General features: G+C 38.1%; 2 protein-coding genes across 2 annotated transcripts in view; both read right to left on the bottom strand.

The window, feature by feature from the left end:
- LOC124136673 (zwei Ig domain protein zig-8-like) overlaps positions 1-14,796 on the bottom strand; it is a 187,158-nt gene extending 172,362 nt beyond the window's left edge. The window contains exon 1 of the mRNA XM_048401856.1: positions 14,781-14,796. The gene's annotated coding sequence lies outside the window, so the exon portion shown is untranslated. The remainder of the gene's footprint in view (positions 1-14,780) is intronic.
- LOC125378627 (leucine-rich repeat extensin-like protein 3) lies at positions 1,750-23,572 on the bottom strand. Its single transcript, XM_048394613.1, has 2 exons — positions 23,453-23,572; positions 1,750-2,733 (listed from the first exon to the last, which is right to left on the bottom strand). The coding sequence occupies exons 1-2, from the start codon at positions 23,570-23,572 to the stop codon at positions 1,750-1,752; spliced, it is 1,104 nt and encodes a 367-aa protein (XP_048250570.1).
- Between the last annotated feature and the right edge of the window lie 641 nt (positions 23,573-24,213).

Raw genomic sequence — 24,213 nt, 5'->3', positions numbered from 1 at the left:
GCTAAATGTTGGTCTCTGGTTATAGCTGAATGTTGGGTCTCTGGTTATAGCTAAATGTTGGTCTCTGGTTACAGCTAAATGTTTGTCTCTGGTTACAGCTGAATGTTGGTCTGTGGTTATAGCTAAATGTTGGTCTCTGGTTATAGCTGAATGTTGGTCTCTGGTTATAGCTAAATGTTGGTCTCTGGTTATAGCTGAATGTTGGTCTCTGGTTATAGCTGAATGTTGGGTCTCTGGTTATAGCTGAATGTTGGGTCTTTGGTAATAGCCTAATGTTGGTCTCTGGTTATAGGTGAATGTTGATCTCTGGTTATAACTGAATGTTGGTCTCTGGTTATAGGTGAATGTTGATCTCTGGTTATAGCTAAATGTTGGTCTCTGGTTATAGCTGAATGTTGGGTCTTTGGTAATAGCCTAATGTTGGTCTCTGGTTATAGGTGAATGTTGGTCTCTGGTTATAGCTAAATGTTGGTCTCTGGTTATAGCTGAATGTTGGGTCTTTGGTAATAGCCTAATGTTGGTCTCTGGTTATAGCTAAATGTTGGTCTCTGGTTATAACTGAATGCTGGTCTCTTGTTACAGCTGAATGTTGGTCTGTGGTTATAGCTAAATGTTGGTCTCTGGTTATAGCTAAATGTTGGTCTCTGGTTATAGCTAAATGTTGGGTCTCTGGTTATAGCTGAATGTTGGTCTGTGGTTATAGCTAAATGTTGGTCTCTGGTTATAACTGAATGTTGGTCTCTGGTAACAGCTAGCTAACCTTCATAAACTTAATTAAAAGAAAAACATATCTACTTTTCCCCCTTCCGTGCCTATGTAAAACCCTTATACCCCACTCTTGAACTTTATATATTACAACCACCCCTCCTTTTATAAACTTTACCAGATACCGGTGAAAAGACGACTGATTATTCCCTCTCCATGGTAGGCTTATATATGTGACCAGGAAAACAGACGCAACCAAAGATGTTAAACTTAGCTTCTCGGGTTCAGATCAGAGGTGAGGTGAGATGAAATGGGGTTTAATGTCACGTTCAAGATTGTTGCACTTGTTTTGTGACGTGTATCACAGGCCACAGTTTAACATGAATACCAAACTCAGACTCCAAGCAAATCAGTCCTTGGTTTAGCCCCTTCATGCCAAGTGCCAGGCAGGGTAACAACAAGTACCATCACTATAAAATTGGCATCAGTCTAGTACAAGCAGCCACACACACACATTACTAATCATTACACTTAGATGAAGCAAGGTGAGACGGAGATTTGATATTTAGCAAACTGCATGCTGTGTTGTATCTTAGAGCAAACACAACCCTGCCTATCATGTACTTGACATCTGTAGTGTTTCATGTTTAAGATTGAAGTAAAACTAGCCAGGTGTTTAACACGTCTATAGCTCTACACTTTACAATTTGTATATTTAGTTACAATTTGTAGGTAATAAAAGAATATTTACTACTAATACCTCACAGAAGGAGACCAAATGTACTCCATCACCAACTAAATGTGTTTCTCAAATGTTCAAATGAAACCAACCCATCTCAAGACAGGAAACACTCACATGAAATGAAAAGAATACAATCTCACAACTATTTCATTGCCATGAAGCTTTGGTATTATTTCCTCACAAAAATTTAATAGATCTATGATAGAATTAACACCAACTACTTCCTTCCTTGACTGTGGGGTTTATAGGCATGAGTGTGGGTGGCAACAGGGATATGTGGCAGCCAAGTACCAGCTTACCCACTAGCCCCTAGGTAGAGGAGCAGGGAAGAGAGGTGAGGGGAGAGGGGAGGGGAGAGGGAGGATGTGGGGGTGTTCATGGAGGGAATGGGAAGAGTGTGGAGGAGAGGAGTAGAACAGGTAGGACAGAGGAGGACCTGGGGGATTGGGGAGTGGGGAGGAATTGGGGGAGGGGAGGGAAGAGGGTGAGTGGTCAGGAGAAGCATGACAGAGCAGGGGAGGAGTTGGCAGGTGTGTGGAGGAGGGTAGAAGAGTGTTGATGAGGGGTGAGGAGCGGGAGCAATGGGGAGGAGAGTGGAAGAGCAGGTAAGAATGAGAAGAAGCGGAAGGCATGGGGAGGAGTAGGGAGGAAAGGGTGGGAATGAGTGGAGGGGGAGGAGAGCAGATGAGCAGGGAAGAGTGGGAAGGAGCAGGAAGGTGGAATGAGAGGAGTGGGGAAGAGAAGGGAATTAAGAGCAGAGAATAGTGTGAAGGAGCAGGAAGGAGGAAGGAGAGAAGTGGGGAGGAAAAGGGAAGAGCAGGTAGGAGCGGAATGAGGAGGAAAGAGAACCAAGTGGGAAGGAGCAGAAGGGGAGGAATGGGAAAGGAGTAGGGAGGAGAGGAGAAGAGTGGGTAAGCATGGGAAGGAGCAGGAAGGAGGAGGAATGAGAGGAGTGGGGAGGAGAGGGGAAGAGGAGGTAATAGTGGAAAGGAGTGGAGAAGAGAGGGAAGAATGAGAGGAGTGGGGAGGAGAGGGGAAGAGTAGGTAAGAGAGGAAGGAGTAGGTAAGATGGAAAAGGATTGGGGAAGAGCGCAGAAGGGCATGTATGAGCGGAAAGGAGCAGGAGGAATGGGAGCGGCAAGGGTAAGAGCAGGCAATTGGGAAGGAGCAGGAAGGGGAGGAATGATAGGAGATGGGAGGAGAGGAGAAGAGCAGGTAAGAGTGGGAAGCTGATGAATGAAAAGAGTGGGGAGGATAGGGAAAGAACAGGCAAGAGTGGGAAGGAGCTGGAAGCAGGAATGAGAGGAGTGGGGATGAGAGTGGAAGAGCAGGTTAGAGACGGATGAAGGAGGAATGAAAAGAGTGGGGAAGAGATGGGAAGAGCAGGTAAGAGTGGGAAGGAGCAGAGAGGAGGATCGGGGAATGGGAAAGGATTGGGGAGGAGAGGAGAAGAGCAAGTAAGAGTGGGAAGGAGCAGAGAGGGGAGGAATGGAAAGGAGTGGGGAGGAGAGGGGATGAGCAGGAAGGAGTGGGAAGGAGCAGAAGTGAGGAATGGGAAAGGAGTGGGGAGTACTTGAGAAGAAAGGGAGGAATGAGATGAGATGGGAAGAGCAGGTAAGACAGGAAGGAATGGAAGAGGGGTGGAAAAGAGAGGGAAAGAGAGAAGTGGAGGTAAGAGAGAGAGAGAGAAGAGTGGGAAGGAGCCAGATATTTCAGGGTAATGTACAGTGATACCCTGTTACTCTGGATGGTACACTTCCCAAAGAAATTGTGAGTGAAATAGTAAGTGAACTGCATTTAGCACTGCTTAAAACCTTATTTCAACATGGCAGGGAAGACAACAAAGTATGGCATGTGCAGATATGCTGGTACAATGACAAAGGATCTTCATAAGGACAAATGAGGGATTTGAACCCATGATCATTGCTTCCTGGCATGACAAATGGCATTGCCTCAGTCCAAACCAATGTCTCCTTAGAACCTTCAGAATTGCTTTAAAGATAAAAGGTTCACAAGAACCCACAACCGCTGCCACTAACCAGTCAGTCCTAAGCCAGATGACAATACATTCTCCCCAAATCTAGTAATGCTAAAAAAACCACTAGAGTCTGAAAATAGATATCCCTGGATTTGTTTACTAGACAACTAAATAGGCCACATAAATGTTGTAGGATCAGATTTTGAAGAATATTTCTATTTTCTCTAACCTTGATATGGAAAACAAATTATGTTTATGTGAGACATTTTTTTACTCTGCACTGTGCAAAGATTATGGTCATTAAACAAAAAGTATTCCTCAATACATTTATTTTGCCAGGTTATGTCGTACAAGATATATATTTAGTAACATAATCTATCTCTATTGGGATATTTTATATTATGTCCTTTGGATCTCATTGCATGAAATATCATTTGCTGTATTATCAAGAACACATAAATATAATTTCTTGAGCACTATTCTTTAATATTGTCTTGATTTATGTTTTTTAACTCTCAATTAATATTTCGTCCAAAGACAATAAGTTTTTCATGCTGAAGTTTCAGATAACATAATGATCCTATTTGAAAAGATTCTGAAAACAAATATTAACTTGTATAGCAAAGAGTCTCAACAGAATAACAGAGAAATATAAAACATCAACATCAATATCCATTCTCGATTATCTGCCAAAACAGATTCCACTGGGCGTAAAAGTCAAAATAGCGCTTAAAAACTATGAAATGGTGAAAAAGTAGGTGCAAAATAGGCCCATTTAATCCCAGCCTGGCTGGCCTCTGAAAATAGATACCAGCATTTCAAAACCCTTAAATCTAATTTTCAATATGAGCTGGTCACTAAATGGAACAAAAATCATATTGGTACTTCAAGGATATGTCCAGAAAGGCCTTAGTCAAACGTGAAAAGAAATGCCATAGCATGGTCACCTGGTTCGTCATCTATATATTGTATAAAAGTTTGAACATCATATGTGGGTCTATGCCTTTAAAGCCTTCTTGAGTACGAGCTATCAGAAACAGCTTCAGCTTTTTAACACAACGTCCATGTAGACATTAATCAAGTTTGAGAAATCTATTGGTCTCATGATTTGACAGCCATCTTGTACTCACATTTCAATTACTGTTTTTCAGATGTAATAATTTCAGAGTTCTTCTACTTCAAAACAATCATTCAAAAAACATGACGCTTTGTGAATGTAATGTCTATGTAGACTTTAATCAAGTTTCAGAAAACTATTACTTTACATCAAGTGGTTTGGTTGCCATTTTGGAATCAAGTTTGAGTTTCCTTTTTCAAGAGCAAACCTCTAAAGAAACTTTTTTCTTCAGAGCTATCAGTTGGAAATGCTGGATCTTTGTAAGTACAACTTCTATATCTGAGTTAATCAAGTTTGCGATTGGCGTTCATATTTGATTCAAGTTTGAACTAACAGTCAAAGGAACAACTTTATCTTTTTACTCACAATGTCTATGGGGACCTTAATGATATTGGACATCGGTTTCATAGCTTAGTGGCCATAATGGATTCAAGTTTTGCTGCTTTTTTACTAAAAATATAAAACCCTGTCGAAACAGATTCCATTGGGTGTAAAAGGCAAAACTGTAGTGAAAAATATATAAATAGATCACTGAAAATCAGTGATGACACCAGGTGTTCAAGAAAAGGGTAAGCATGTCCTGACATACCAGTAGCACCTGGTAACAAGCCTTTGTGTTCATTACAACATTTTGTATGCAGACATGCCCTTCAATGGATGTTACTGCATACAAATAATGATGTATGCTCTGGAAGAGGTATATTAATACACAAATGTCACTGATATGGATATGAGTGAGTGAGTGTGGTTTAACACAGCTTTTAGCAATATTCCAGCAATATCACGGCGGGGGACACCATAAGTGGGCTTCACATATAGTACCCATGTGGGGATTCGAACCTGGGTCTTTGGCGTGACTAGCGAACACTTTAACCACTTTAATCACAGTCCCAATATGTATATAATTGGTAGAGTTGAAGCTGTCCTGTCCAAAACTGGAAATAAACATACACAACCTTCCAAAACATCCAAGACCACATGATAATGAATAAGGTAGACACAATTTTATGGATAACAATTTCTTTAATACTGTAAAGAGCGACGTTTCGGTAAAGATCCTTATACTGCTGTCAAGCAAGTCATTGCTTGACAAAGGTATAAGGATCTATACTGAAACGTCGCTCTTTACAGTATTAAAGAAGTCACATCATTTCCAACCTCATCAATAGTACTGGTATGACAATGGGCACTTAAAACATATCACCAGCTGATGAGTATTAAAAACGGTGCCAGAGCTATTGGGATGCACCACACTGGAGAGTCAATGGCAGTTGTAACACATTTGAAGGTCACTTAGTGTGTGAGTGTTATTTGGAGACAGTGGTACCACACAAATGGAACTGTTGCACGTGATCAAAGATCTGTTCATCCTTGGATCAAAACACTGAGGCAGGATGATATTGGTTTTAACCTGGACCTGAATAACAATTTTCTGTCTGTAAATAATCAAGTCTGGTCCAGACAATCCAGTGATTGACATCATGAGCATTGACCTACGCAATTGGGATACAATGACATGAATCAACCAAGTCAGCAAGCCTGACAACCCGATCCCGGTAGTGGCCTCTTATGACAAGCATGGGTTGCTGAAGATTGATTCTAACCCGGATCTTCACAGGTTGAGCAGGAGGGAGTGAGGAAGTCGGGTTTAGCGCCACTTTGAACAGTATTCAAGTTATATCATGTCATGTCAACTTGATGCAGGGGGAAAGCCCGGAGTGATGCAGGTCTTTGGTGAAATCAAAGAGCATGGGTATGGTGCTGACAAACCTAGAAGCATAATTGATCCAAAGTTTGATTCAAACCCATCATAGGTTGCTGGTGTGACCATGAGATGTAACTCTGCACAGCACCTTAGATGATTGGGCATGAGGTCAAGGTGCACCAATTGGATCAGAAACAGGGGTGGTTACACAAGATACACCCTGCTGTGCTATGAGTGGGACAGGTTTTTGTGTGAACATGATGTTACAGGGTACCCCTTGAGTTGCTCCACCACTGAGGTCCTGCTGACTGTGTCGCTTAGAATCTGTAGCTCAACACAATTCAATCGTATTCAGCCAGTATGTCTTCATTGTTTTGGGAAATTGTTTTTCAGTCCTATTTTACATGGGTGACACTTAAATAGTACATGGAGATTATACAGGAATGAGATGGTAGCTGAAAGTCTATATTTCTACTTACATTGATATTTATACATTATACTTATAGTCGAGATTGACCGACTTCGTTGTCTATAGGATAGAGCATCTGCCCGTAGAGCAAGATGGTACTGGTTGTTTCCCAGACTGGTGCTAAAATCAAGGACTGTTCTGCTCAGAGAAGTATACTGTGAATATATGTAAGAACATTAGTGCAATTATCCCATTTCAACACCCATTTCAACAGCATATAGACCAGACTAATGAAATATATATTTGATTGTAATCTCCATTCAGAATAAACAAAGCTGGTTATCTATATTTTATAAAACAATTCCGAAATGGTTCAGATCCCCTTTAGAGTACATGTATGCCACTGACTTTGTGGTACCTCTTTAAAGAAAAACCAATGCAATTATCAAAATTTAACTTCCATATTTTGCAATAGATCATTAAAATATTTAAGATTAACATTAATTACCTAATCTGCCTGTCACAATTTGGCCAAACAAAACATACAAACACAATTTTGAAAATAATCAGTAATAACCCGTAAACTATTATCTGAAGATAGACAGTTACATTGACATATTGAATATATATGTTCTATCACGCTCTCTCCAGCAAGTAAACCTGAAGTGAAAGGATAGCATGTATCAAAGCAAACTGACTGATTGCCTTATATTGAAAACTTTTATTAATTTGTGCCTTCAGGTATTTGGGGCATAAAACAAATGATCACATTAATTTTGCCTAACAAAAAAACTTCCACTAAACATAATTGATGTATTTTAGAAAAGTACAACTCAAAACTGCTTACGATGGAAAACTTGTTTGCTTTCAACATTGTTGCTGCTGATACCCCCGGAAAGCCAGACATTATCAGTTACCACCTTCAAAGACGTACATACACTGTGATGAATCATGACAGAGCCCATTGAAAGCAACACCTATCTCTATTACCTGGAAGTAAGTTCATCTATCATCCATCTTACTCACACCAAGATGAGGATGGACACCCTATACGGTGAACAAAAACACAGTAGCTTCTGCAACAGAAATAGGAACGTATCACAAGTTCTGTGTCGCCAAACAGCGTTCCAAGGGTGTGAAGTAGGAATAAGATTTCCATACATTCACATAATGACAATCATATTCATTATAATTCCTTTTTGACAATATAAACAAACACACAAATGAAATGATGTTTATTATCATACATACAAAGTGAATAAACATTTTCTTGAACCTTCAGACAATTGGATTCGCTTAGTAAGCACAATACCGTATTTAACTGTATTAAGGACCCAAGTACATAAAATATGTAGTTATCAAAGAATATACATTCCAGTTCATTATTTATTAATCAAATTGCTAGACATTACATAGAAATGATACATTACATTATTCAAGTAATAAAAACTTGTGAAGAGGATATTTCATTTCATTTCTATTCTGTACAAAACCATGGTCATTATGGGTTTAATACCACAAAAATTAATGAAAATGAACAATGTGTCAAGTGATCTATGAGGCGCCATAACATGCAACATGTGTTTGAAATGAGATACTTTGCAGTCATTAGCACCGAGTGGCAGGAGATTTTTCAACAAAACTATTGGCATTTTCCATAATGAACTCCAGTAATTACACTAAATACATTAATTACCTATCATAAGCCAGGATATACCAATAATCAACAATGTGACACTGATTGTCTACATATTTTTTATGTCAATATTGATCAGCTGGAAATAATCATAAAGTACTGTCATGATAATTTTTACCATAGAATAAATTTGGCTGGACAATCAAGGAGTATTGCAATGGAGTAATCTTTCGTGCATATTTTCAGTATTGTGCAGCAATACATATAACATAATATGCACAGGATGATTTTTCAAAAATTCGAATGCTGTAGAAACTACGGAAGCCTTTTAGGGCCATTTGTTTTTTTATATTTTTTTCGATACTATCTTGAAATTTCAAGATAATAAGTTAACATCCTGAGATGTAAAATACGTTTGAAGTGAATAATCTTAAAATGTCAAGATTCTACAGAAGCCTTTTAGGGCCATTTGGCTGTTTTTTTAAAAATTCGAAACTATCTTGAAATTTCAAGATACTAAGTTGAAATTTCAAGAAACTACGCTCGTAGGTTGAAATTTCAAGATAGTATCTTGAAATTTCAACTTAGTATCTTGAAATTTCAAGATAGTATCGAAAAAAATTAAAAAACAAATGGCCCTAAAAGGCTTCTGTAAGAAACACCCTAGCAGAGCTTTCAAAAGATATGTAGATATGTGGAGGACAATCAAAAGATCGACACAGTGACCAAAACCATGTCCGATGCAATTCCTCACTAGGTTTGTACGATAGGTTCACAGTTTTTTTCAGGTGAACACTTGCCTTGCCTTTGTATGTGTTTGTGAAGGGTGTGACAGGTGGTGGAGGAATTGTTCACATTTTCATGACCACCTGGTACCACAAATGCTCATGATATACTCAGAATTGTACATTGGACTGCTTTTGGCAGAGATTTCTTATGATTATGGAAAAATGGCTGATTGTACTAGTCCAGACTAATGCCGAGTTTATAGTGCAAGCCCACTGAGATACCATGTGGCAGTTTAACATGAATACCCCACTCAGACACAGTGTACTGAACAGTCCCTGTTTTACCCCCATAATGCCCAGACTGGGTAACAACAAGTACCATCTTTTAACGTAGCATCTTTTAACATCATTTGGTATGACGTGGCCGGGGATCAAACCCTGGACCTTATGCTCTTTGGGCAGACGCTCTACCACCAGACCAAGGTAGTAGTAGTAGTAGTAGTAGTAGTAGTAGTGGTAGTAGTGGTAGTAGTAGTAGTGGTGGTATAAACTGTAAGCATTAGTTGCATTACGAGTTGCATGACTGTTTAAATTTAGAAGCATCTCTCTTACAACCTTGTTTGTGTCTCTTACTGATAAATGAATGTACTTTGTGAAACGAATATAGAAGATGAGGCAAATATAAGACACTTATTGGTTCACTGAGGACAACTGTACATGGATGTTCCAGGCTCACAATTAATTTCTGACAAGAATCGAATGATGACTGGGAATTGGAGAGACAGAACTAGAAAAATATAACAACGCTCTGAAGCTGTTCATCCCTCATATAACGCATGTCTTGTAATGTGTCCTACAAATGAAGGCACTTATTTGAGCAGGGTACTTATTGCATCAAATATGGTATGTACAAAATTATCAGATTTTTATCAATATTGCTTTTTCCACTTTAAGGACGAGTGAGTAGTGTTAAAATCCTTTGGAGAACATATTTAATACCAAATGGTGTCTTGAGGACAAAGTAACATTTTGCTGCCAAAAAAATAAAAAACAACAGTCTTCCAGGATCCATAGCAGAAAAACCTAATGGAGGTCTCCGTGGTGGGTAAACCTGAAAGACGTTCTCCCTGTGGTGTGTTTATGTAAGTTTGGCCTCCTGGCGACATGGTCAAGGTCTATATATTTATATAGCCAAGTTTTCCATTATGTTTTTGTTGTGATTATCAATAGCATCTAACATTTCAACCCCAACCAGGCCTTGGGGAGACAGGCAGGCTAGATGGTCGTCATGAAAACACATGATGGGAGGTTTGTATAATTTTATTTTGACATATAGTGCAGCTTAGTCATTTTAGATTAGTCAGGGACCATTAGTCTTGTGCCGTTAAAAGGTTTTGCATTTAACTTGTCATGTATATATTGTTATAATGCACAAAAATATGTTCTGGTTGGGATGACATATCTTACATTTATGTGTTTGGGAAATGTAATGTTTTATCACAGTTTAATCAAGCATGTGAAAATGTGCACATAATACTTTGAACTTTGTTGTTATAAAATGTCAACTTCAGAGAATAAACTGCCAAAACAGATTCCATTGGGCTTAGCTCAATTGATAATTCTTTTTGATATTTTATAGCTAGTTTTATGTTTTTCTTCTTTGTAAGGCCTTGTCAGTGTAACTTGGTGATTTATATATTTCCTTGCTGAATATGCCAAGAGGCAAGATGCAAAATTAAAAATATTATTGATTTAATATGAATGTCCTTATCAACAATACTCATGAAATAAAAGTTTTTATAAGAAGAAAATATCTAAAAAGACATTATAAGAATATATGACACCAGCTAGGGTTCACAAACAGGGTATGTACGTCCTGCCCTAACGGTAGGACCCGCCACTCACACAATTTGCATAAAAAGGTGTTTGTTGCCTGACACAGCACAGCAGTACTCCTGCCATGCCACGGAGGCATGGACCAGGAATCAAGTCACACAATTGCACATTTACTGATTTTGTTGAAACTAAAATCGATATGTTAATTTTGTCTGCTGTGTACAAGTGCAGGGATGCTGCTGCTTATAAGTAAAGAAAAAGCATTTAAGAAATGCTTTCATTTTGCAACACAGTGGAGGGTAAAACTAATAAATTAAACACAGAATTTTTCTTTTCTTGTTAGGGTAGGCCTGTCTGGAAAATAAGGTAATACGTTGGTCAAACCCTAATATACAAAAACAAGAGTAATAGGAAAGATGACATATCCCCCGGCAGCTGTCTGTAAAGTAACCACTAGTAAATGTGCAATTCTGTATGTAATGAGTCAACAGTTGAATGTTCTTTTAGAAGCATACATTGTTTACCCACTGAATGGTTTTCAAATTCTGGCCCAGAAACGAACCCGTCCCCAATGGAGTCTAGGTCCAACTACTTTCCATAAAAATTGTAAAAAATAAAAATTCGTAAAAAAATAAATATCAAAAGGCATCACTTCAGTATGTGCCTGATAGCTTTGCCAAGTTTCGATCTAATACACTGAATGGTTTTCTAAATCTGCCCTGGAAACGAACCCCATCCCCAATTGAGTCTATGTCCAACTTCATTCCATAAAAATTTAAAAAAATAAAAATTAGAAAAATCCCAAAATATCAAAAGGCACAACTTCAGTATGTGCCTGATAGATTTGCTAAGTTTCGATCAAATACACTGAAAGGTTTTCGAATTCTGCCCCGGAAACGAACCCCATCCCCAATTGAGTCTATGTCCAACTTCATTCCATAAAAATTTAAAAAAAATAAAAATTAGAAAAATCCCAAAATATCAAAAGGCACCACTTCAGTATGTGCCTGATAGATTTGCTAAGTTTCGATCAAATACACTGAAAGGTTTTCGAATTCTGCCCCGGAAACGAACCCCATCCCCAATTGAGTCTATGTCCAACTTCATTCCATAAAAATTTAAAAAAATAAAAATTAGAAAAATCCCAAAATATCAAAAGGCACCACTTCAGTATGTGCCTGATAGATTTGCCAAGTTTCGATCAAATACACTGAATGGTTTTCAAATTCTGCCCCGGAAAAGGAAATGATTACGGATGGACAGTCGGTCAGACAGACAGACGGACGGACAAACAGACTGGCTGATCGCTATTTCCCCCCGCATTATATGCCGGGGGGATAATAAAACTCTTTCTCAGGAATAAATATTTATCAGAAATTGACAACAGTGGAAATATAAAACCACAGATTTATAGTGAATTCAGTTTCTTCATGACTTCACAATTGCCTATTAATGTTCTATATTGGCCTATCTATAAGCATCAAGGCTTTCAGGTAGTATATTGGTAACTCATAATGTGCACATACAGATCATCCTTAGCATTGTCTGAACTTCTGCATTCATAGTCATGATAAAAACACATCCATATAAAGTAACAAAACAGATTTCATACCAGACACAAAAAAACAAACTTAAAGTAATTATTACGCTAGATGTATCTCAGGCTAATTCAATATGCATGACATAACCATTGTTCATCATAATATTTGTTTCACATTGACCTTTAACTCACAAACGTATGTCAAATAAAAACGTATGTGTCAAGAAATATTGATTGAAGTAAACATTTGTAACATTTTGTCCAGATATACAGACTCTTAAAAGTCCAAGGTTCCTGTAGAAAAGTGCAATGCTCCATTTGCGGAGTCTTGAATCTTATGTCAAGATACCATGGATAAATCATGTTACTTGGAAAGAAAGGTCACACTTTAGCCACCTACAGGTAACACACATAGGTCACGATAATTGTCTTGAGACCTGATAGTGTTTAATGGACTCCCCTATGTAGATGCAGTGTCAATTTGTCTGCCACTCTTAACCTTTATCAAGAACCTTTATCACAAACTCTATAAAAAAAACTCACCTTCATTAAATTTTAACTGTGACCTGCAATTCATGACTATTGACATTTGGAGAGAGTATTTTTAACCTTCACATTTTACTCAGCAAAATTTGGTACATTTTTGGGGAAAACAAAAAACATACATAATAGTTATCTTGTACATTGTACCTGAGTTTCAATGTTTCCTGAATGTCAGTGCTGTTATTGTTGACAAGTTTGCGACTGAATGCTTGATGTACTCATGGTGGTCAAGGTGTATTGATTCAGGGGTAGACTACCGTATTTTCTTGAGTATAGTGCGCACCCGTGTATAATGCGCACTCCCCTCTAGCGGGTTCAATATTTTGGAAAAAAAGAAATTTGAATATTATGCGCAGAAAAAATTTACACCGTACCCCTTCAGCAAAGTCCGGCAAACGAAAGGGTGATGAGAAACTTTGTCAGTACAAATTTGAAATTTCTTTCAAAGGTTCAGACAAGCTGCAACTGTCGTCAAGTGAGAATGCACTCAATATGACAACATTACAGGGTATGATTTCATTCTGTTTTACCACCTGCGCCAGGTGCAACCAAGTAAATTAATCAGGTTGCATCCCCAAAATATTGGCAGTTTATCATAAATTGAAACACTGTATTTTCAGTTATGTTGAATTTTAAATAAATTCAAAGATAACATAAACTTGAGAGTGTGCCCCAGTATTTTATTTAGGGTAAATCTACATACTGCATTTCACATCATGTTATCCAGTAAACAATCTTAAGAAGAAGTTTCAAAGTGTCTGTTTGATGTGATTGTAACCTCATGAGTAACTGTTCTAGTGGTAATTGTGAAGAATTAGTTCTGCAAGTTCACTGCATTCAGACCACCTGTATAGTTAACATATTTCATGAACTTTTGTTTCCTGGATTTGAAAAGATTTGAAGCCAGTTCTAAAAGAAATCAGTTTCAGAATGTTGTTCCCCAATCTCAAATGTGCAACATCCTCATAAGTTATAGTACAGAGTTACATAATGGGAGAAATGTAAATGATAGTAGACAAATATAAGGCTATGGACAGGGTGAGGGAATGTTGTTTTATGATTCACTCTGCAATGTCATAGTCTGTAAATAACTAATTGTGGGTCATGCAAACCAGTAGTTGATAGCATGTGCAAATACCCATGCAGTCAGGGCACACTGACTAGACACACATTTAGACCATCCTCTGTTTCCATGACAAGCACTGGGTACTGGGGACCTACTCTGTCTGACCAGGAATCCCATCTGGCTGGACGAGTGAGATGTAAACAATAAAAGTCCTGAAGTTATTCACTTCCTTGCATATTGGGATATCATAATTCATTTTTATACCAATAACTTATCACAAGGCATTTATGTAACACCTTCTGCATCCTGTGGTCATCCTGTGGTCATCCTGTGCGTAAGTTATCACCTGACACAGGGGTTGCTAACAGGTGCCCCTAGGGGCATGGAAGGCATTCAACATATCATAACTGATAATATCATCAGGTGTGATGTATGTGTTGAATACCGTCACTGATAATATCATCAATTGAGACGTATGATATGTTTTGAACCTTCAGCATCATAGAAATGCACAGCTATTTTCAGCTCCTCATCATAATGGTAATAACAGCCACTGGTATTGACATGGGAGTTGTATTACATATGCAATTTCTCAGACAGTCATCCGCTCTCATACAGTAACAAGTCAACATTAGAGCTTTTTCAGCCATAAAAGATTCACACACTGTAATAAGTAAAGATGGATAACATCGGACAGTCCAAGTCTTGTATCAAACCCAGAGCAGCCATGAAGAATTCATGTAAAAAATAATTGGATGTAAAGATTTACAATTACCTTCTCTGCCTTCTGTCAGCAGATGATGAGATTTACCCTGAAAGAAAACAAGGAGAATGTTATTCAGTAGACAAAGTCTAACGACCAACTGTCCCTGTCTCCCCACCTCTGATGACCCACAAGCACAGTGTAATCATTCGAGAAGGTTCTCGAAAAAGTTAGAACACATTTCTGAATAAAACCAGCACATGGACTGACAATCAAATACACACATGTCTGTGTGATTGAGAAAACTGAGAAAAGGTTATATGGTTTCAATTACAAAGCTTTCAAAATTATGTCAGTCAGTGGAAATATTTTTGTTTCTGACGTGTTATTTCTTACTAATCCGGGCGGTCGGGTAGCCTAGTGGTTAAAGTGTTCGCTCGTCACGCCGAAAACCCGGGTTCGATTCCCGACATGGGTACAATGTGTGAAAACCATTTGCGGTGTCCCCCGCCGTGATATTGCTGTAAAATTGCTAAAAGCGGCATAAAACCATACTCACTCACTCACTCACTCTTACTATTCCAGCTATGAGAAAATCTACAGGTCGATAATGAATGCTTATATCTATTCTTTCTTGATACCCCAACTAGAGTCATTGTCTCATTCTGTGTCAAGACAACCGTATTTGGTTAAAGAGCCCTTTATAGGTAGCTAAAGACTGATTATTGATAAACATGCTTGATCGAAAATTTCAAAGTTCTTCCTCTGGAATTAGCCCTCAGTAGCAGACAAGTTTTTTCTAACAGTCAATCATACTCATTTTCTGCCTGATCTTTGAGACCATCTCCAGACATTAATAAAAAGAGTATCTGGTACATCCAACGTAATCCTGTTTCACAAGCAATACATATGTCTGAACTATGGCAGTTGTAAATCTAAGTTTAAGTAGGAATTGGACAGTTGAAGCACTACGATCATGCTGCGTAGTGACATGATGGCGCTACTATCAGTTACTTAATAGTGTGAAGAGCCCTTTCCTGTCCTTGTCAATTCAGGTCGCTATCGTTCCATCAAAACTAGAAGGTTACAAATTAAGCTCATGATTATATCCTCAAAATACTCTTCTGAGGAGTATTTAGAACTTTTACAGAAGTTGTTAACTGCAGAACTAAAATATAAATAGGTACATAAGAACATATAAGTTTTTGCTCCACGAATATGATTTAATTAACACATCAACCACATTCATGATCAATCAGGTACTGCTAATTTAAACATTAACCACGTTTGTGACCAATCATATGCCTTTTGTTTAATATGCATACATTATCCCTGATTGTACAGTGTCTGTTGTGATTGTCCATTTTGCTGAAGATGATTATGATGATCATCATCATCCTATGCAGCGAGGGGGCACAAGTGGCCCAGTCATCTAAGGCGCTGCAATTTGCTGTGCAGAGTTGCATCCCTTGGGTATGCCAGAAACCAATGATTGTGGGTTCCAATCCCGGTTCTACCCGTGCTCATCAGTTTCACAAAAATGGTAAAGATCTAAGACCTGCATCACTTCCGGCTTTCCTGCCACATTAAGCTGACATTAGGCTGACATGATATAACTGGAATACTGAAAGCGGTGTTAAACCCAACTGACTCACTCACTTCTATTAAGCTAACTACTAATGTATTGGGGATGGAAAGAGACAGGCATCAAACCCAGAGTTAATTACAATCAAGGTAGTAAATACATTATTTGTCTTACCAAGACAGATACTAACATGGAAAACTTGAGTTAAATTATAATAACAACAATAATGATTGGTTCAAAATTGAGGAACTGTGCAGGATTCACAAAGTATTCACAAACACATGCTTATGATACAGTCGGAATCGTACAATGGACTGATTTTAGTAGAGATTTCTTTTGACTAAGGAAATGGTTTTGTCACTTTTACACAACTCCATGAAACACAAAACTGATTCTCATAAAATGTCAAGTGTATATTTAAACAGAATGACATAACTGGTTCTCCCTATCACAGGTTGAGTAGTATATAAACTATCTTACCTGCTAAATGCATTATGAACATTGCACACTACTCAAAAAAAGTTAAGGACCACCAGATTCTTTCATATTACTACAGTTATCTGTAATGCCTTAAGACATACCCGTGAAGATCCAGGGTAGAATAGGTCTTCAGCAACCCATGCTGGCCATAAAAGGCAACTATGCTTGTCGTAAAAGGCGCCTAACGGGATCGGGTGGTCAGGCTTGCTGACTTGGTTGATGCATGTCATCGATCCCAATTGCGTGGATCGATGCTCATGATATTAATCACTGGATTGTGTGGTCCAGATTCGATTATTTACAGACAGCCGTCATACAGCTGGAATATTGCTGAGTGTGGCGTTAAACAACAAACCAACCAACCAAGCCTTCAGACATAATATAGGGATATTCCATGACAGCTTAACTATAGTAACATATAAGGATCGGCTGGTCCTTAACATTTCTTTAGCAGCATAGTATTTAACTGGACTACAAAAATGCCCAGAAAACCCAAGTGTATGTAATTACTGCTGTATGAATACAAGCTAGGTATTTGAGTGTGCTGCCCTCTATGGAAGCTAAACACCCTAATCCAGTTTGCAGGTGATGTCTTCCCATCTTCCTGGTCTGGGTCATGTCAGTGTCTTACAGTTTTTTATAAAAATCCTATTATCTTCTTTTGGTGTTTTCATGACCACATACAAAATGAGACTTTCGTCAAGGCTATGCCAGTTTGATATGTGGACACAATGGCAGGTGTCATGTGGAGTTTTTTATTTTCTTGCTTTTTTTTTCTTTCTTTGACAACTGTGTGATGCAGAAGATGAAAACGGGATCAGAACCTTTGTAGTTCCCATGACAAAAGAGACATAATCTAATTTTCAGCTGAAACGGATGTAAAAAGCTCAATAGATTTCAATTTAAGAAAAAGGTTTAGTTCTAGGTGCCACAAAAATCTGTTCATTTCATTCAAAGCCAATGAGTGTCTACCAGTGTCTCACTGAATGAAAACAAACCCTAATTTGTTTTAGCTGTAACTATGTGTAGTTGAAACAGTATTGCAAACTGCTAGAAACTGTGACTGTTACCATGCCTCTTGTTATGTGGCAGTGTAGGTTCTAACACCGTTATCATACAAGCTTTATAACGGTGTTAGAACCTACACTGAAACGTCGCTCCTAATTCTAACAAAGAAGTTGTTCATCCATATATCTTATCCTTACTTAGTAATCCAACTTCTAAATGCCTCACAAAGAAGTTAGTTTACTTCTGATGATTGTTAGTGACAGCTGTTTGAAAACAGTCCAGAGCAAATGCCATGAGATATTTTGTGGTACGAGTCAACCAGAAATTATAGGGCAATCGATCACTACCTCCCTTCAAGGACAAACTCTCTCGTTGAAGATGCTTCACAAGGCACCAGTTTCAAGAAGGCTGTACCTAAGTAAAGAGCGAGGTGAGGGTTTGAGGCCTTCTACAACCTGACTTGCATCATCTACTTGCCCAGTGCAGACAGGATTCCTATCAAAAAAAACTCGGCTTAATTGCCTGCTTCAAACACTCCTGCATTCAAAAACAGAGCCCCTGCCTCACTCAAGACATTCAACTGTGATAAATTCTGGTCATTGCGGGTGCACTGACTTAGGTAATAGGGCCTGTTATTTATTGCTGCTGCCACCTGTTTGATCCATTGTATTGCCTTTTAAGTTTGTAAACCTAATCCTGTGTGTTCCAATATAATTTGTTCGTTATGCATAGATCTTGTGTGGTCCTTTAATGATTTCACAGGACCTCCTCCGTGGTCTAGTGGTAGAGCGTCTGTCTGGAGAGTGGAAGGTCCAGGGTCCGGGGTATGATCCCCAGCCGCATCATACTAAAGGACGTTAAAATATGGTACTTGTTGTTACCCTGTCTGGCGCTCAGCATTAAGGGGCTGAAACCAGGACTGGTTGTCTTGGAGTCAGTGTACTGTGTCTAGAATGGGTATTCATGTTAAACTGTGTCATGGTATCTCAGTGGGCTAGCACTATAAATCGGCATCAGTGTGGACTGGTGCGCACGCACGCACGCACGCACGCACGCACGCACGCACGCACCCCATTTCACCTACCCTAATGATTTCACAATCTTGTTCTGTACGTACCGATTTCTGGGTCAACCTATGCATTTCATCTTGGGATGAACACAACAATCAATAGGGTCAATACACATTTATGATAATTGGTTTCATATAAGTTGTAAAATAAATCCCAAATTACAGAACATGAAGTGAAAATAGCTATTTGGTATGTCCATGTCAAAGACAGATGTCAATACTGTAAATATATTTGGAAACCAATAAGCTCCAGTATTACTGTTTACGTATTCAAGTTTTTCTCTCAACCTTCTGTGAGTATATGCTCATATCCACAACCCTCTACTGATGCTGCACAGTAGCGTGAACAACAATAACCAACGTTATACGCAGCATGGTTTATTAACATACGTGGCAATAGATTATGCAGCAGAACAGACAGTGTTGACAGAGCAGAAAAAAAACATATTTCTACTTGTAATGCACAGACAGTACAAAAACGACATTGCATCTCAAGTGGCAAGTTGTCTGGGAAACATTACGTAAATGGCACTCCATTTGTATGTACATGGTTTCTGTTTTAGTACATTGAAAGGTATTACACATTTTGAATATGAAAATGATTTTATTATCTTCATGAAAAGACTTTGTTTTTGTCTCATCCTGGAGGAGAGAGGTAACTTGCCTCCATATTACCCTCGTTATCCTTCTGACCCTGCAAACAGCATCTGTACCATCAGACAAACCCAGATAACCATGCCAACCACAACATGCATAGTTATATTTTTCTAAAGAAATAGTAATTTCAACCTTAATTCAAACGATATTTCTTGATTTTGTATTTAGATAGTAGGAATCGTACAATCGACTCTGCTTTTGGCAGAGATTTCTTATGTATGTGGAAAGGAATTTGTCACTAATATTAATTATTATATAAGTTAGCATTTAATTTTGTCCGTAGCCTTGCTCCAAGTCTGTACTGAAAGATAAGCCCATGGATGTGTAGTAATTCTATCCTTATGATAGGCAAGTCTAGATAAACGGACAGTCTAAGGATGCCAATCTTTTATAGGGACAACTTGTTCTCATTATTTATATAATCTAGAAATTATGATTTAAATAATTATTGCCTTAGAGACTTGGTGCAAGTCTATTTTGTCTGATATATTTATGTAAATTTTCAACAATCTCATATACAATAGTGTTAGAAGATCTTTTCAGAAATCTTTACCGATATGTTTGTATTTGAGTTTAATATTATTTCAAATTAAGTTCAAATTAACCTGATAATCATGTGGATATCTTTATTTCCTGTCTCTTGGAATTTTCACCTAAAAAGTCAACAAAACATGAGAGAAATCCTTTTTGCTTTAAAAGTACTTCCTCTATTTTTGGGAGGCTGAAAAGTCCATTTAACATCTTCCACATTTTTTTATGAATTCAAGAAATCACTCTACAGTAGTGAGATGCAAAGTTATCTCAGAGCAAAACCAGAAACAAGACCTCCAGAAACTAATGTAACCTGTCATTCAGTTACCTGAAAAAGATAGAAACAATATATACACATGTATATATTGATCAATATGTAGTGGGTGTACCGAATAATATCCAAATGTAAAAACAGGAAATCTTGGCATCTTGCTTCAATGTTCAGATTGTGTCAATATTTAATTTTAGATATGTGTTTGTAAATGATGTTGAAATTGTTTTTTCTAATATGATTCATTTTGAACAAGCATTCAAAGTAGTGCACGATGTTACATAAATTGCTCAGCGAAAGAAACTATACACTTGAACATTGGATTTGACAAAAAAAATACAAATGTTATATAAATATGATTATTGAATCAAAAACATCCCCATTAAAAAAACACTTTTGTCTGATTTTTAACCAGCATCAAACATTGTTGAATATTTTCTTTTATCCTGCAGTTTATGCACTTAAACTCAAAAGCTCGTACTTCAACATCTTCCCAAGGCAAGGGAGTTAACTGACCTCAAAAGCCCAGTTTCCATCCTTGCCTCGGCTGGAATTTCAGGGCTCGATTGTAGCGCCACCCTTGGTTATTACGAGTGATGTCTCTTCTATGTTCCTCCTATTGACCAATCAGATTCCACCTTTCATATCACTTGCATTTGCTTCAAGCAAAATGGCTGCGCCTAGTTAAGATGATCTGACCTATAATCAAGATCTATATTGTTAATGAAACAGGTCTTACCTCGCGAAGTGCATCAAACCGTATCAGCACTTTGTCGACCGAAATCTGCACAGCAGTTTATGAAAGGGATGTTGATTTTGTTACATGATTTTGATTGGACTATGCATAGACTTGTTAGTCCAGTGAAAACATTACTAAATAATTCCAGCCTAGTTCCAGCAAAGGTAGAAACTGGACTTTTATAGTCAGTTAACTCCCTTGCCTCGGGAAGATGGTACTTCAATCACTAAGTATTACTATATGGTTCTGAGACTTGAGTGTCACTGATCACCTACACCATGGGGTTTGGGGGTTAGAATTGATCCCCTGCGACATAAGCCAGTCACAAGAGGCAACTTAATGGATCAGAAGATCAGAATTGGTTGATTGGTTTGTACTCTTACAGCAAGGATCATTGCTCATAATATCAATCACTGGATTGCCTGGTCCAGATTTGAATATTTACAGGCCATACAGCTAGATTATTACACGTGGCACTAAAAAAACCAACAAGACAGGTCCAACATTAGAAATTGTCTCCAAAATATGACTACATATATCTTCCAGTGTTCCAATGAGTTTGGCTTACCCCTCCCTCAACACTACTTCAGTCCTATCTAATGTCAGAAAGCCTAAAGTGACACAGCTTGTAGCTGTTTTCCCATGAGGACAAATTAAGTGCTGTCAAACCAAGGATGATAATCAAGGCAAATACAGGAAACACAAGATCATAGCTATAGAAGGAAATGAAAGCGACAAAACCCTTTCCATAAGCATATGAAATCTCTGCCAGCTGTGACATGGTAGAACACTGAGCTATTCTTGCCCCTCCAATACAGTAGTGAGTGAGTTGGGTTGAACGCTGCTTTGAACAGTATTCCAGTTATGATCATGGTGTGTCAGCTTCATGTGGGAGTAAAGCCCAAAATGATGTAGGTCTTAGACATTTACCACATGTATAGTGCTGACAAAACTGGCAAACTGGGATTCGAACCAACAACAATATGTTTCTGCACAGCAAATAGTTGCCTTAGACAACTGGGCCACCTGGGCCACCTTCAATACCGTATGTGATCCCCAGGATATACTTTGGCTCGATATGTTGCTAATCACGACTAATCAGCAAATTCTTTTACAAATACGGTTATATCTAAAGATACAATCTGTATCCACACGTCTGATGTGTATCCTAAGTAAATGAACTAAACCATCATGCTACCTGAAATCCAATTTGTTTGCAAAGAAGAATTTAATAAACACAATATAGCTAATGAACACTTGCAATGGTCAGTAAAAGGAGTCACAAGAACTATTTTTGTATATTTCGCAATATCTTTTTCCTGTTTTCACTCTTCTAGCTTGCCAGACAAACATATTAACACTATGTTGAAGTCATCAAGGGAACCAGCAGTCACAGAAAGTGTGCTTGGAACTTGACAGCACTTGATATTCATATTTCATACAGCATGACGAACACACTCTACCAACATCACACTGGTCCAGTTCCAGGAATAAAAAAACATATAATGATTTATAGTATCACGCTCCCGGGTCACATGAATAAAAGGTAGTTGGTATTATTAGCAATTTAGTACAAATATATTGACATGAAGCAAGTCCGGTGGGAGTGAATGTCATTCTACAGTCTGTTTGATTGTGGCACACCTGTATGAAAGCTTAAGGGAACTCATACACACTATGTATTTGTTACCAAAATGATAATGGCTACAAAACCGAAAACAACAGTTCGTGTTTATTGTTATCTTAATACTTTCACTCATTTAAGCTATTTCCCATAAAAATATGTTATATACTGAATAAGGGAGGAGGGGGTAATAAGTGGTGCACTTGTGCCCAATCCCTTTGTCATTTTGGACAATAAAATAAGAAGAAGAAAAGTTTGAGATCATTAATATTTTGGGGGATTTTATTTTCACTTCCAAAAAGTATCCCCCAAAATACTTATGATGCCTAACTTGTTTTGCTCAGCATATATATTTGGTTTCTACTTAATTTTCTGTTTAATTTTCTTGAATAATTTACTTTTACTGCAGATTTTCATGTTTTTCTGTGCACAGTAAGAAGTGTTATTTATTCATGAATATAATTCACAGAATAAACTATGGCAAAGAAGACATATTTATATATATGAGAAATCATATTGAGAACCTATATATGATGGACCAAGATTGCAATATACCTATACAATCATCAATGCATCTTGGTCTTTTATGGTGCTCCAACACTGAAGAGGTAATCATAATCAAGAACAATTGTCCCCAACCAATCCCCATTCAGTCACCTACAGAAACAAGCATGAGACAACCAGGACACACACTGTATCATCGTTGAGTTGACTCTCACTGAGTTGACTCTCATTGAGTTGACTCTCACTCACTCACTCACTCATTGGGTTGACTCTCACTGAGTTGACTCTCACTGAGTTGACTCTCATTGAGTTGACTCTCACTGAGTTGACTCTCATTGAGTTGACTCTCACTGAGTTGACTCTCATTGAGTTGACTTTCATTGAGTCGACTCTCATTGAGTTTACTCTCACTGAGTTGACTCTCAGTGAGTGAGTGAGTGAGTGAGTGAGTGAGTGAGTGAGTGAGTGAGTGAGTGAGTGTGATAAACATACTATGTTTTCAATGTAGAACTGAGTTACCTGAAGACTTAAGCACTCTCAATTGAATTTGGGACCGAACGTGCAGCATGAGGTTTCAAATTTTAAATTAAGTGCTGTTCCATCTATGGATGACCTAGCTCTACATTGAAAACACAGTAGGTTTATCTCCACTCGAACATGACTAAAAAAAACGTGATCTCTTTCGTGTTAGCAAATACCTTGAGTGATGCAGCATGGGTTGAGTCCAGTGTTTAGAGTGAGTGTCGATCAGAATTTATGGAATCACCAACAACAACCTCTAAACCAAATATGGCGCTCTATACGCTCCAGCAGTTTGTTAACACAGTAATAAATCACTCGAATTTATACCGGGCACTGAAAGCATGTAGCACGGCAACTTTGTAAGCTAACATGAGGCAGGCAACCCTAAAGAAAACTAAGAAAGCCTTTGAAAAGGTTTCGATATACATCCCAAGCCACTATTATGACATCATATCGCTTATTGTGATGGAAACGATATGATGTCACAGTCTCTTATAGGAAGCACCAAATAGCTC

The sequence above is a fragment of the Haliotis rufescens genome, unplaced genomic scaffold, assembly GCF_023055435.1.
Source record: "Haliotis rufescens isolate VD_foot unplaced genomic scaffold, xgHalRufe1.0.p SCAF_1, whole genome shotgun sequence".
In the NCBI taxonomy this organism is placed as follows: domain Eukaryota; kingdom Metazoa; phylum Mollusca; class Gastropoda; order Lepetellida; family Haliotidae; genus Haliotis; species Haliotis rufescens.
Note: the sequence above shows the minus strand (reverse complement) of the source record. Positions and strands in the feature narration are given on the sequence as shown.

Coding starts and splice junctions, on each gene's coding strand:
- LOC125378627 (XM_048394613.1), bottom strand. CDS start 23,572: ATGAGAGTCGACTCAATGAAAGTCAACTCAATGAGAGTCAACTCAGTG. Junction 2,734..23,452: donor ACTCAGTGAGAGTCAACTCA/GTGAGAGTCAAC, acceptor TCCTGCTTCCAG/CTCCTTCCCACTCTTGCCTG.